Source organism: Salmo salar, chromosome ssa28, assembly GCF_905237065.1.
Source record: "Salmo salar chromosome ssa28, Ssal_v3.1, whole genome shotgun sequence".
NCBI classification, from domain to species: domain Eukaryota; kingdom Metazoa; phylum Chordata; class Actinopteri; order Salmoniformes; family Salmonidae; genus Salmo; species Salmo salar.
Window position 1 is genome coordinate 29,024,659 of NC_059469.1, and position 12,747 is coordinate 29,037,405.

The 12,747-nt window shown below is 41.6% G+C and overlaps 1 protein-coding gene across 2 annotated transcripts in view; it reads left to right on the top strand.

The window, feature by feature from the left end:
- Positions 1 to 3,551: 3,551 nt before the first annotated feature.
- LOC106589828 (tetraspanin-15) overlaps positions 3,552 to 12,747 on the top strand; it is a 36,438-nt gene continuing 27,242 nt past the window's right edge. Inside the window, exon 1 of one of the 2 annotated variants that reach the window (XM_014180213.2) lies at positions 3,552 to 3,751. In XM_014180213.2, the coding sequence (XP_014035688.1) occupies positions 3,668 to 3,751 (84 nt within the window). In that variant the 5' untranslated portion in view covers positions 3,552 to 3,667. The remainder of the gene's footprint in view (positions 3,752 to 12,747) is intronic. The other variant, XM_014180212.2, reaches the window with a different exon arrangement.

The window sequence follows — 12,747 nt, forward strand, 5'->3', positions numbered from 1 at the left end:
TGGAATGTGCGCACGAGCCTACAATGTTATCAACGTGTAGGGTTTGACGTGTCATTATAATACAACAGCTGTGATAGCACAGATGCACACTTTCAACAATAGCATCTGATTTTAGAAGTGCTGTCAATAACATATAGCCTACAAATATAGCCTCACACAAAAGAGGTCCAGGAACATGCAGAACACAATGAAGCAAAACAGGCACACATATAGGAGTGGCATTAGTCTGCAATGGGCTCTTTCAGCCAAATGGCTCCATTCATTCTAAGTGATAGGGGTGAAGAGATTTAACCACAATGACACTATGTGGCCAAATATCCTCAAACCCATGGGTTAATATTGCACTATTGATGCCATGTAGCCTGACATTTGGCCATTTCTTCAGGTATCAACTTCTCCATTGCAAATGGGTTAAAGCCATTAGTGATTTATTGCATTAGTGTAGCATAGCATTAGAATATTTTGGGTTAGCCCTCAATTTGGTAGTTTTATTCCTTTATGAGATTTGATTAACATAATGGAATTCATTCTGGAGGTAGCCACAGAGCAGACCGGGGTCATCATGCATGTAGTAACATAACTATCTGTCTATCTATAGTATTTCATATTGATTGATATTAGATTATACACGTCTGGGGATTAGTGCTATGTCCGGGTTGTTTTCAAAAGCCAAACATGATATCTGAATGCAGAGGAGGCTACAGAGTCCAACTACTCCCCAATGCATCAGGCTCAACATACCAGATAAGTGCCATTCTATTTCAAGTAGCTTGCCAGAACTGAAACATCTCATAAAATCAATACAGTATGTGGCTAGAAAAGGTTTAATGATAGTGTCTTTCAACTCACTGTCTAAAATCAACAATATTGAATCCACTGTCTGGGTACCATCCAAGTACCATCCATACATGAGACAAACACCAGCAAGCCAAAATGAATCAAAATAGATCTGTGATGAATCCTCCCATCCAGGCAAAACAGAAGGATAGAATTGTTGACATGGTCTAGTGGTTCAGCAGCCTTCTTTCAGAATACATGGGTTAAAATAGATCAAAATTCCTTAGATATTGTTCAGCCACGTTGTGAAATTCCCAATTTTCTCTGAAAAGTAACTCTGCTGATATGGTATTGAAAAATGGGCAAGACCTTTCTGCATGAAGTTCAAGTTTTGGTTTGTCTAAATTCATAATAGTATCTAATTTTGCCACATTTGACAGTAGGTCTACCATATCACATTTGACAGTAGGTCTACCATATCACATTTGACAGTAGGCCTACCATATCACATTTGACAGTAGGCCTACCATATCACATTTGACAGTAGGTCTACCATATCACATTTGACAGTAGGCCTACCATATCACATTTGACAGTAGGCCTACCATATCACATTTGACAGTAGGCCTACCCTATCACATTTGCATTTGACAGTACCTTATAGACCAGGCATAGGCAACTTTGATTGGGATGGGGGCCACAAATAATTCTGAACTCATCATAATGTGCCGCATTTGAGCTGCCAGCTGCTTCACACCAAATTCTTTGCAATTCCACACATTTTGCCATAGGGTGGAGAGAAATGTTTGCAGTTTTTAATATGATATCTGAGTGAGACTGACTAACAAAATCAATGGGGACCCCCAGGCGGTAATTAGATTATGATCACTACAAGGAAATTGATCCGAGGGCCTTCAAAAGGGATGCCCGCGAGGCCCCCAGATGCCCATCCCCGCTATATACAGGTTGGTTGTTTAGCAACAAAACCGATACGTAAACAAATATGGGGCAAAACAGATGTGGTTGGCTTAGATGGTTGACAACATGTAAACTATGTTTAGTCTCCAATGTTTATTGAAAACATAAACACATTTGCACATTGAGCACTTGTTGTCTTGCAAATATATTGTTACAGTTGGTTATCTAGCTAGCAATTTTTTTCCATATTAGTATTGACATGAAATCTGTCAAAACACCCAAAAAAAAAAAGACATGGTATCAAGAACAAGATGAAACTAGCTGAAATGAGCTACTTGCAATTCCCTACATGGCAGTTTCTTGTCATTGTTGGTAGCTATCTAGCCATCCAGAATCACAACTCACGGACTTCTGCCCAATTGAAGCGTGTGCATCGTTTTCATGACATTGTCCGCTTTCCCATCTATAGACAATTATACAAATAACCACATATAAAAATATAAACACAACATGTAAAGTGTTGGTCCTATGTTTCATGAGCTGAAATAAGAGCCCAGAAATGTTCGATACGCACAAAAAGCTTATTTCTCTCAAATTCTGTGCTGACTGCAGGAATGTCCACCAGAGCTGTTTCCTGAAAATGTAATGTTCATTTCTCTACCATAAGCCACCTCCAATGTTGTTTTAGAAAATTTGGCAGTACGTTCAACCGGCCTCACTACCGCAGACCACATGTAACCACACCAGCCAGATCTCCCCATCCAATTTCTTCACCTGTGGGATCGTCTGAGACCAGCCACCCGGACAACTGATGAAACTGTAAGTTTGCACAACTGAAGAATTTCTGCACAAACTGTCAGAAACCGTCCCAGATAAGCTCATCTGCGTGCTCGTCGTCCTCACCAGGGTCTTGACCTGACTGCTGTTCGGCGTTGTAACCGACTTTAGTGGGGAAATGCTTATCTTCGATGGCCTGTACCGGACAGATGGCGTCGTGTGGGCGAGCGGTTTGTTGATGTCAACATTGTCAACAGAGTGCCCCATGGTGGCGGTGGGGTTATGGTATGGGGTTATGGTATGGGCAGGCATAAGCTACGGACAATGAACACAATTGCATTTTATCGATGGCAATTTGAATGCACAGAGATACCGTAACCAGATCCTGAGGCCCATTGTTGTGCCATTCATCCACCACCATCACCTCATGTTTCAGCATGATAATTTTGCAAGGATCTGTATACAATTCCTGTAAGCTGAAAATGTCCCAGGTCTTCAATGGTCTGCATACTTACCATAAATGTCACCTATTGAGCACGTTTGGGATGCTCTGGATCAACGTGTATGACAGCGTGTCCCAGTTCCCACCAATATCCAACAACTTTGCACAGCCATTGAAGAGGAGTAGGACAACATTCCCCAGGCCACAATCAACAGCCTGATCAACTCTATGCGAAGGAGATGTGTTGTGCAGCATGAGGCAAATGGTGGTCACACCAGATACTGACTGAATTTCTGATCCACACCCCTACCTTCTATTAAAGGTATTTGTGACCAAAATATGCTTATCTGTATTCCCAGTCATGTGAAATCTATAGATAAGCCTAATTAATTCATTTCAGGTGACTGATTTCCTTATATGAACTATAACTCAGGGGAAGCAACAATAATATTGGTATAGGCCTATATTAAAACCAGTTGTTATATACAATGTAGCCTACATCCATATAAAAAAATACTAAAAGGTTCATTACGAGTAAATATGTTTGGTCTGTAATGTCAGAAACATTAGGCTACTAAAACAGAAGCCACAGTGGCAGAAGTGCTCCATTCATTCCTTGCAGTGTCCTAATTGGGGCGTCTGTCTATCAGTCAAAACATATTTACTGCTGGCAGGTGGTGCTTTAACAGAGTTCCAGGTGTGTGCGACGAGAAACAGGAAGTTCATTTTTCGGAATCGAAAGAGGGATCAAACATGTCCAATGATGTCAGATATTGTGAGAAGTTCTCCTACGTCTTCCTAAAGTTCGCCCTCATTGTATATTCCACTATCTTCTGGGTGAGTAGTCTATGCTTAATATCCAGTGTGTCGCCAAATACAGGCAGACTCTATGCAAATAACAGAGGGCGTATAAACGGACTCGCACATTCCGGAAAAAAACATTAATATTCGCCCTTGCTGGTGTTTGTGAAACACAAAATATTGTCCAATCGCCTATTAGGATTGTTAATAACTTAAAAGTTAGTTTGGATCGACAGGTGTCCGATATTGTAGTCTACACACGGTTCATTTTGGGGCTGGTGGTTTGATGGGTATCTGAACGTCGTATCGTAACCACACACTCTGGAAGTGACATTTCGCACACTGGCTACTGTTGCCATGATACACACGATTAATTTGAAGGAATATCACATAGGTTTTGCTACCTACTACCGTGTTACCGTAACAAAAACAAGTAGATGGTCTCATGGAATGTCATATTTTCTAGAGCATTTGCTATTTACCAATACACCAAATACTATTTGCTGAAAACAAATGCCATGGGTATTAATTTTCTACATTGTTTGTTTTTGCTGGTGCCTCACTCCTGAGCCTAATGGAATGCACATTTTACAGTGTGTGCCTTCGAAGGGCATGTGACCGACAGTATAAGTGCTAATAAATGCCATGTCATGTTTGGATAAATAGAGTATTATGCATGAGAAGAGTTAGTGCATAGGATATCTTTATAGTCCACCCTATTTTATGTCAGTCGAATGAGATCTACAATGGCTTGTGAATAAATTGTTAGTGCACAAAGTGCATTATGCCCCCTATACTCTCAGAAGGTTGCCATTTAAATTCGTTAAACAAGCAATACATGTCTTTCATGGTTATTTTCAATGGAACCAATGTCTTTGATCTTGATGGATGATCTGAATCCAAATTTACTTGGAAAAGATTTATTGGTGATCCTTAAATTGATGCTTTGCATAGAGAGTAACGAAATAATCATTGCTCAGGGGTTTTCAGTTATTCAAATAGACTGTACAGGGTGAAACAGTCCATGTTTCACCCTGTAAAGTCCATCTTTGGTTTCAATAAAGCAAATACAATTGAAGTTGGAAGTTTACATACACCTTAGCCAAGTACATTTAAACTCAGTTTTTCACAATTCCTGACATTTAATCCTAGTAAAAATTCCCTGTCTTAGATCAGTTAGGATAGCCACTTTATTTTAAGAATGTGAAATGTCAGAATAATAGTAGAGAATGATTTTAATATTTTATTTCTTTCATCACATTCCCAGTGGGTCAGAAGTTTACATACACTCAATTAGTATTTGGTAGCATTGCCTTTAAATTGTTTAACTTGGGTCAAACGTTTCAGATAGCCTTCCATAAGCTTCCCACAATAAGTTGGGTGAATTTTGTCCCATTCCTCCTGACAGAGCTGGTGTAACGGAGTCAGGTTTGTAGGTCTCCTTATTCGCACATGCCGTTTTCCGTTCTGTCCACTAATTTTCCAAAGGATTGAGGTCAGGGCTTTGTGATGGCCACTCCAATACCTTGACTTTGCTGTCCTTAAGCCATTTTGCCACAACTTTGGAAGTTTGCGACCAAGCTTTAACTTCCTGACTGATGTCTTGAGATGTTGCTTCAATATATCCACATAACTTTCCCTCATGATACCATCTATTTTGTGAAGTGCACCAGTCCCTCCTGCAGCAAATCATCCCCACAACATGATGCTGCCCCCCCTGTGTTTCACAGTTGGGATGGTGTTCTTCGGCTTGCAAGCCTCCCCCTTTTTCCTCCAAATATAACGATGGTCATTATGGCCAAACAGTTGTTATTTTTGTTTCATCAGACCAGAGGACATTGCTCCAAAAAGTATGATCTTTGTCCCCATGTGCAGTTGCAAACTGTAGTCTGGCTTTTTTATGGCGGTTTTGGAGCAGTGGCTTCCTTGCTGAGTGGCCTTTCAGGTTATGTTGATATAGGACTGGTTTTACTGTGGATATAGATACTTTTGTACCCGTTTCCTCCAGCATCTTCACATGGTCCTTTGCTGTTGTTCTGGGAGTGATTTGCACTTTTCAAACCAAAGTACGTTCATCTCTAGGAGACAGAACGCGTCTCCTTCCTGAGTGGTATGAAGGCTGCGTGGTCCCATGCTGTTTATATTTGCGTACTGTTGTTTGTACAGATGAATGTGGTACCTTCAGGCTTTTGGAAATTGCTCCCAAGGATGAACCAGACTTGTGGAGGTCTACAATTTGTTTTCTGAGGTCTTGACTGATTTCTTTTGATTTTCCCATGATGTCAAGCAAAGAGGCACTGAGTTTGAAGGTAGGCCTTGAAATACATCCACAGGTACACCTCCAATTGACTCAAATCATGTCAATTAGCCTATCAGAAGCTTCTAAAGCCATGACACAATTTTCTGGAATTTTCCAAGCTGTTTAAAGGCACAGTCAAATAAGTGTATGTAAACTTCTGACCCACTGGAATTGTGATACAGTGAAATAATCTGTCTGTAAACAATTGTTGGAAAAATTACTTGTGTCATGCACAAAGTAGATGTCCTAACCGACTTGTCAAAACTATAGTTTTGTTAACAAGAAACTTGTGGAGTGGTTGAAAAACGAGTTTTAATGACTCCAACCTAAGTGTATTTAAACTTCCGACTTCAACTGTAGATTTGAGCCTGAACGGACCAAGGTTTCTACATTGTTAGGGTTAACAATATTTCTACACAGTATTTTGTTGATAATGGCTGTGTGGGCCACTACTGGGCATAATGGATTCAAATGTGGGCATCTTTAGTGCTGTCTCTACCACACATTCACTCTCTCACAGACATACACATATCTATATAAATATATATTTTATTTATTTACTATTGGCTCGGAACAACCTGCCAAGTCTGGCAACATAACACATTTTAAAAGTTAAAGTTGGTTGGAAATATCTTTTGATTTATTGTACACACAGTAGATTATATGTTGAACAAACTAACAGAGTTATTCAAAGAAGGGACTGCATTCAGTGACGAATTCACCCATTGTTGTGATTTTGAGTGTTTGGAAAATTAACAGGAAATCCTGCAGGTCATCTATCAGGAATCCGGCATGAAAGGCCTATAGTCCAATAATTATTTAGAATTTCATGTTTCGTATTGTGGGCTTGTTAATGCCACACATGGTATTTTGATTGGCCTCGCTGCTCCTTGACGGCAGAGCCATCAGGGAGCAGGCATACACTTGTTATGAGCCTTCAACAGGAGGCTGCTGAGGAGAGTACGGCTCATAATAATGTCCGGAACGTCATAGCATCATATATATGGCAACCAGGTGTTTGACGTATTCGATACCATTCCACTGACTCCGCTCCAGCCTTTACCACGAGCCCGTCCTCCCCAATGAAGGTGCCACCAACCTCCTGTGAACATAAACAAACAAAAGGCTGCATGGACCTCACACTATTTTCTCACCAATCTGTTGGATTTCTCCTTGCAGGCATTTCTGTCAGGGTGTTCCAGTCTATGGCAATAGGTATACTCACAAGGCTTCAGTGTGTGCATGGATAGTGGTAGTTCTGCTGATGTCAATTTTTTTTATAGCAACATGCTTTATTAGTTTTAGTTTTATTATTTTTGCTCGCTGTTGATACAGTTACTGAGTACTGTGCCATAGAGAAGAATGGTGAAGTAGAGAGTCAGACCACAAAATCATGCTGATGAATGTGTACCCCTGGAGGTTGTTGAGAATCCACAGTGCCATGCCAGCGTGCCATGCCAGCGTGCCATGCCAGCGTGCCATGCCAGCGTGCCATGCCAGCGTGCCATGCCAGCGTGCCATGCCAGCGTGCCATGCCAGCGTGCTAGCCCCTCTTAATACCAGATAGGTATTGGATTATGGATTTGTCAGTATTGTTTTAAACAACAGTGTGTGTTTCTGCTCAACAACTAGATATGGATATTAATCTTATTTTACAGTACTTGACCTGGGGGAAAAAATCTAGTATTTGCAGCAAAACGTATTATTCTACGACCCAGATATCAAAGAAGAGAAGCTAAATGCCTTTTACGGAGGTGTTTCATTTAAGGATTTGACATGATTATCTGATGCACATGCGAGTCAATAGGTTCTTATCATTAGAAATAGTCCTCGGCGATTAGAATAATTAGTGTTATTTTATGTGCCTTGAGTGTCCTGTTAAATACACTGCTCAAAAAAATAAAGGGAACACTTAAACAACACAATGTAACTCCAAGTCAATCACACTTCTGTGAAATCAAACTGTCCACTTAGGAAGCAACACTGATTGATTGACAATAAATGTCACATGCTGTTGTGCAAATGGAATAGACAACAGGTGGAAATTATAGGCAATTAGCAAGACGCCCCCAATAAAGGAGTGGTTCGGCAGGTGGTGACCACAGACCACTTCTCAGTTCTTATGCTTCCTGGCTGATGTTTTGGTCACTTTTGAATGCTGGCGGTGCTTTCACTCTAGTGGTAGCATGAGACGGAGTCTACAACCCACACAAGTGGCTCAGGTAGTGCAGCTCATCCAGGATGGCACATCAATGCGAGCTGTGGCAAGAAGGTTTGCTGTGTCTGTCAGCGTAGTGTCCAGAGCATGGAGGCGCTACCAGGAGACAGGCCAGTACATCAGGAGACGTGGAGGAGGCCGTAGGAGGGCAACAACCCAGCAGCAGGACCGCTACCTCCACCTTTGTGCAAGGAGGAGCAGGAGAAGCACTGCCAGAGCCCTGCAAAATGACCTCCAGCAGGCCACAAATGTGCATGTGTCTGCTCAAACGGTCAGAAACAGACTCCATGAGGGTGGTATGAGGGCCCGACGTCCACAGGTGGGGGTTGTGCTTACAGCCCAACACCGTGCAGGTCGTTTGGCATTTGCCAGAGAACACCAAGATTGGCAAATTTGCCACTGGCGCCCTGTGCTCTTCACAGATGAAAGCAGGTTCACACTGAGCACGTGACAGATGTGACAGAGTCTGGAGATGCCGTGGAGAACGTTCTGCTGCCTGCAACATCCTCCAGCATGACCGGTTTGGCGGTGGGTCAGTCATGGTATGGGGTGGCATTTCTTTGGGGGGGCCGCACAGCCCTCCATGTGCTCGCCAGAGGTAGCCTGACTGCCATTAGGTACCGAGATGAGATCCTCAGACCCCTTGTGAGACCATATGCTGGTGCGGTGTGCCCTGGGTTCCTCCTAATGCAAGACAAAGCTAGACCTCATGTGGCTGGAGTGTGTCAGCAGTTCCTGCAAGAGGAAGGCATTGATGCTATGGACTGGCCCGCCCGTTCCCCAGACCTGAATCCAATTGAGCACATCTGGGACATCATGTCTCGCTCCATCCACCAACACCACGTTGCACCACAGACTGTCCAGGAGTTGGAGGATGCTTTAGTCCAGGTCTGGGAGGAGATCCCTCAGGAGACCATCCGCCACCTCATCAGGAGCATGCCCAGGCGTTGTAGGGAGGTCATACAGGCACGTGGAGGCCACACACACTACTGAGCCTCATTTTGACTTGTTTTAAGGACATTACATCAAAGTTGGATCAGCCTGTAGTGTGGTTTTCCACTTTAATTTTGAGTGTGACTCCAAATCCAGACCTCCATGGGTTGATAAATTGGATTTCCATTGATTATTTTTGTGATTTTGTTGTCAGCACATTCAACTATGTAAAGAAAAAAGTATTTAATAACATTATTTATTTCATTCAGATCTAGGATGTGTTCTTTAAGTGTTCCCTTTATTTTTTTGAGCAGTATATATCTGGTAGTGATGCTTAATGCACTCACACAGTCACTGAAACGTCCTGACTCTGATGTCAATGCTTACGTCTTGGATGCTTTTAGTAGCCTGTCTTCATGCCATATAAAGTCACATAAGTCATTGAAAAACAAGTTGCTATTATCAAGAGGTTCATGAATAGAACCAAGGATGGTATTTTGTTCCACTAAAATTGCTTCTGTTAAGAGGACAGTGAGAGGACAGGGCAGGGTATATTTTACTTTTTGTCCTGGATGAACACTCATGCGTACCAGCACTGTCGTTGAGTACTGCCTTTTAGATACCACTAATTTACAACTTCCACAACTCACAACAAGTTGAGGTCATGGTCCCTTGTCCCTGCTGATGTTCCTGTCTAGACCAGCAGACAGACAAGCTGCCTTACCCTTTGGTGCACCATTCCACATGGTCTGTTTGACATTAGGACAGCAATTTAATGTGTTGTGAGCACAGAAACAAATACAAACCCTTCCAGAAAAAAATTTGCAGTCAGTGCAGTATACAAGTACCTCATCCAAAATAACTTTTTTTTTACTTCAGTACTTATTTCAGTGTAACTGCAGTTACAGTGCAGTATAACTGCAGTTCAACTGCTTCACACTGCAGTTATTCTGCAATTACTGTGTCCAAAATACCACAGTCGACTGCAGTTACTGCACTTTTATTGCAGTTTCAAAACTGCAATCTTTTTTTGTAAGGGAAAGGCACTGTGAATGACAGCCACCGTGTTTTGTATGGATTTTATAGTGACTGTATTATACAGTACTTTATAGGCCTATGGCCTGTTTACTGCCAAACTCTGTTCCTCCCTTGGGTGTTTGCATGTAGATGAGTTTTACCTAGCAACCACATATAGCACCCTCCATTTGGACTGGTATCAAGGGATCGAAAAGCCTTGTACTTTCCTGTGTAGGCCTACATTGATACCACAATCTCAGTTCAGAACGCAGTGCCGCCTCATAGCTGTTTGGTGTCCCTTTCAATTACCGACCACCTGTAGCATCAGAGGTCACAATCACAACAGCAGAGCTCGGTGTTCTATTTGCAATTAAAACCTCTGGCATTATGTGTACAGCCAGTTTCTTTGAATTACTAACAAAGCCAGAATTGCTGCATTGATGTTTGAAGAGAAAATCTAATTGGCCCTGAAGTGGGGAAAGCTGTCCAATCAGCTGCCTGTGGCCCACCTGCCACCTGGGGAAACAGACATTCATAGACCCAGAGACACTGATTAGTTGTCACAGGTATAAGATGTAATGAACACCGGAGAACGACACCTTTGTAATACTACATCAGGATTACATACTGGTTCATTAGTGCTGGAGGAGTTACTATTCCCAATGGAAAATGAATACTATCGCTACCTCGCAGTTGCTTTCCAACCAACAGTGAAGCTGGAAGAAAATTGTATCTTTCGCTTACTGTTAAACCAAGGTGTTTCTGTGCTTGCATTAACGTGTTGTGATTTTAAATAGATTGTTTCCTATTAATTAACTTTCATTACTTTTAAAGAGTGAGCCCTTCTCCTTGCTGGAATTATTTTGACACTTTTAGTAAAAGATCAGATGTATTGCTTTTCTGCTAATGCTTAGCAAACTAATCAGCTAATTGAAATGGCAATGGACAGCCAATAAACTTAATCCCTCAAATTAGAATGAATCTTTGCATTGAACTGTATACTCTAAGAACTCTGAATCAATGGGTTTTCTATTACATCTAAACTGTTACCTAGCACAGATGTTATTTACTGATGAATTACCCTCAGCAGGGAGCCAAACTGGTTGAATCAACGTTGTTTCCACGTCATTTCAACAAATCAATGCAATGTTTTGAAATTCTTGCATAGATCAGATTTTATATGAATAAAGACTTGCTAAAGTGCCCAAATTCCAGTGTTGGGTAGTAGTGAACTACATGTAGTTCAACTAGTAATTGAACTACATTTTGCAGTAACTGGGTGGTAGTTCAACTGAATTCTAATCTATGCAGTATTTTCAGTAGTTAGTTATATTCTCGCCGTGTAGCTAACTACTGGAACTACACACAATTTTTTTTTTTCTGCAAAAAGAAAAGAAAATATGGGTGAAGTTGGCCAGAATCTCCTTTTCAACATCTGTAGCCATGAAATGTTTTGAAAGGCTGGTGATGGCCCACATCAACACCACCATCCCAGACACCCTGGACCCACTCCAATTCGCATACCGCCCCAACAGGTCCACAGATAATGCAATCTCTATTGCACTCCACACTACCCTTTCCCACCTGGACAAAAGAGACACCTATGTGAAAATGCTGTTTATTGACTACAGCTCAGCATTAAACACCATAGTGCCCATAAAGATCAACACTAAGCTAAGGACTCTGGGACTAAACACTTCCCTCTGCAACTAGATCCTGGAGGAGGTCAGAGACCAGGCTATGTGGTGCCAGGACAACAACCTATCACTCATTGTCAGCAAGACAAAGTAGCCGAGCACGCCCCCCCATTCACACCACCGGGGCTGTAGTGGAGCGGGTCGAGAGCTTCAAGTCCCTCGTTGTCCACTTCACTAAGGACCTATCATTGTCCAAACCCATCAACACAGTCTTGGAAGAGGGCACAACAATGCCTCTTCCCCTTCAGCAGGCTGAAAAGATTTGGCATGGGCCCTCATGTCCTCAAAGTTCTACAGCTGCACCATCGAGAGCATCTTGACTGGCTGCATCACCACTTGCGAGTGTTGTCACGATACCAGATTTTATTACTTCGATACCAGATTTAGTATCAATACTCAATACCGAAACAATACTCGATACTGAAACGATACCATGGCAAAAAAAAGAAAGTGTATTAGCTAAATTGACAGAATATATATTTTTTTACAGTGAATGTGTTGATAACTAGTAGAACAAATATATAATTTCTTATTTTATGAATTGTGACGCCTTTGTGCCATTTTTTTTTTTTAAATCTCATTAAACAAAACGTATAAAATCTCCTAAGCCTTTGTTTACCACAGACCTTATTTTCGGCATTTATCCCAAAAATCCATTAATTTGTATGTTGTTTTGCTGCTATGTCGTTGTCTTAGGTCTCTCTTCTTGTGATGTGTGTTTTTGTCCTATATTTTTAAATCCCAGCCCCCGCAGGAGCCCTTTTGGCTTTTGGTAGGCCATTAAGAACAAATTCTTATTTACAATAACTGACTTGCCTAGTTAAATAAAGGTTAAATAAATACATTTACCCATGTCCAACGTACCATG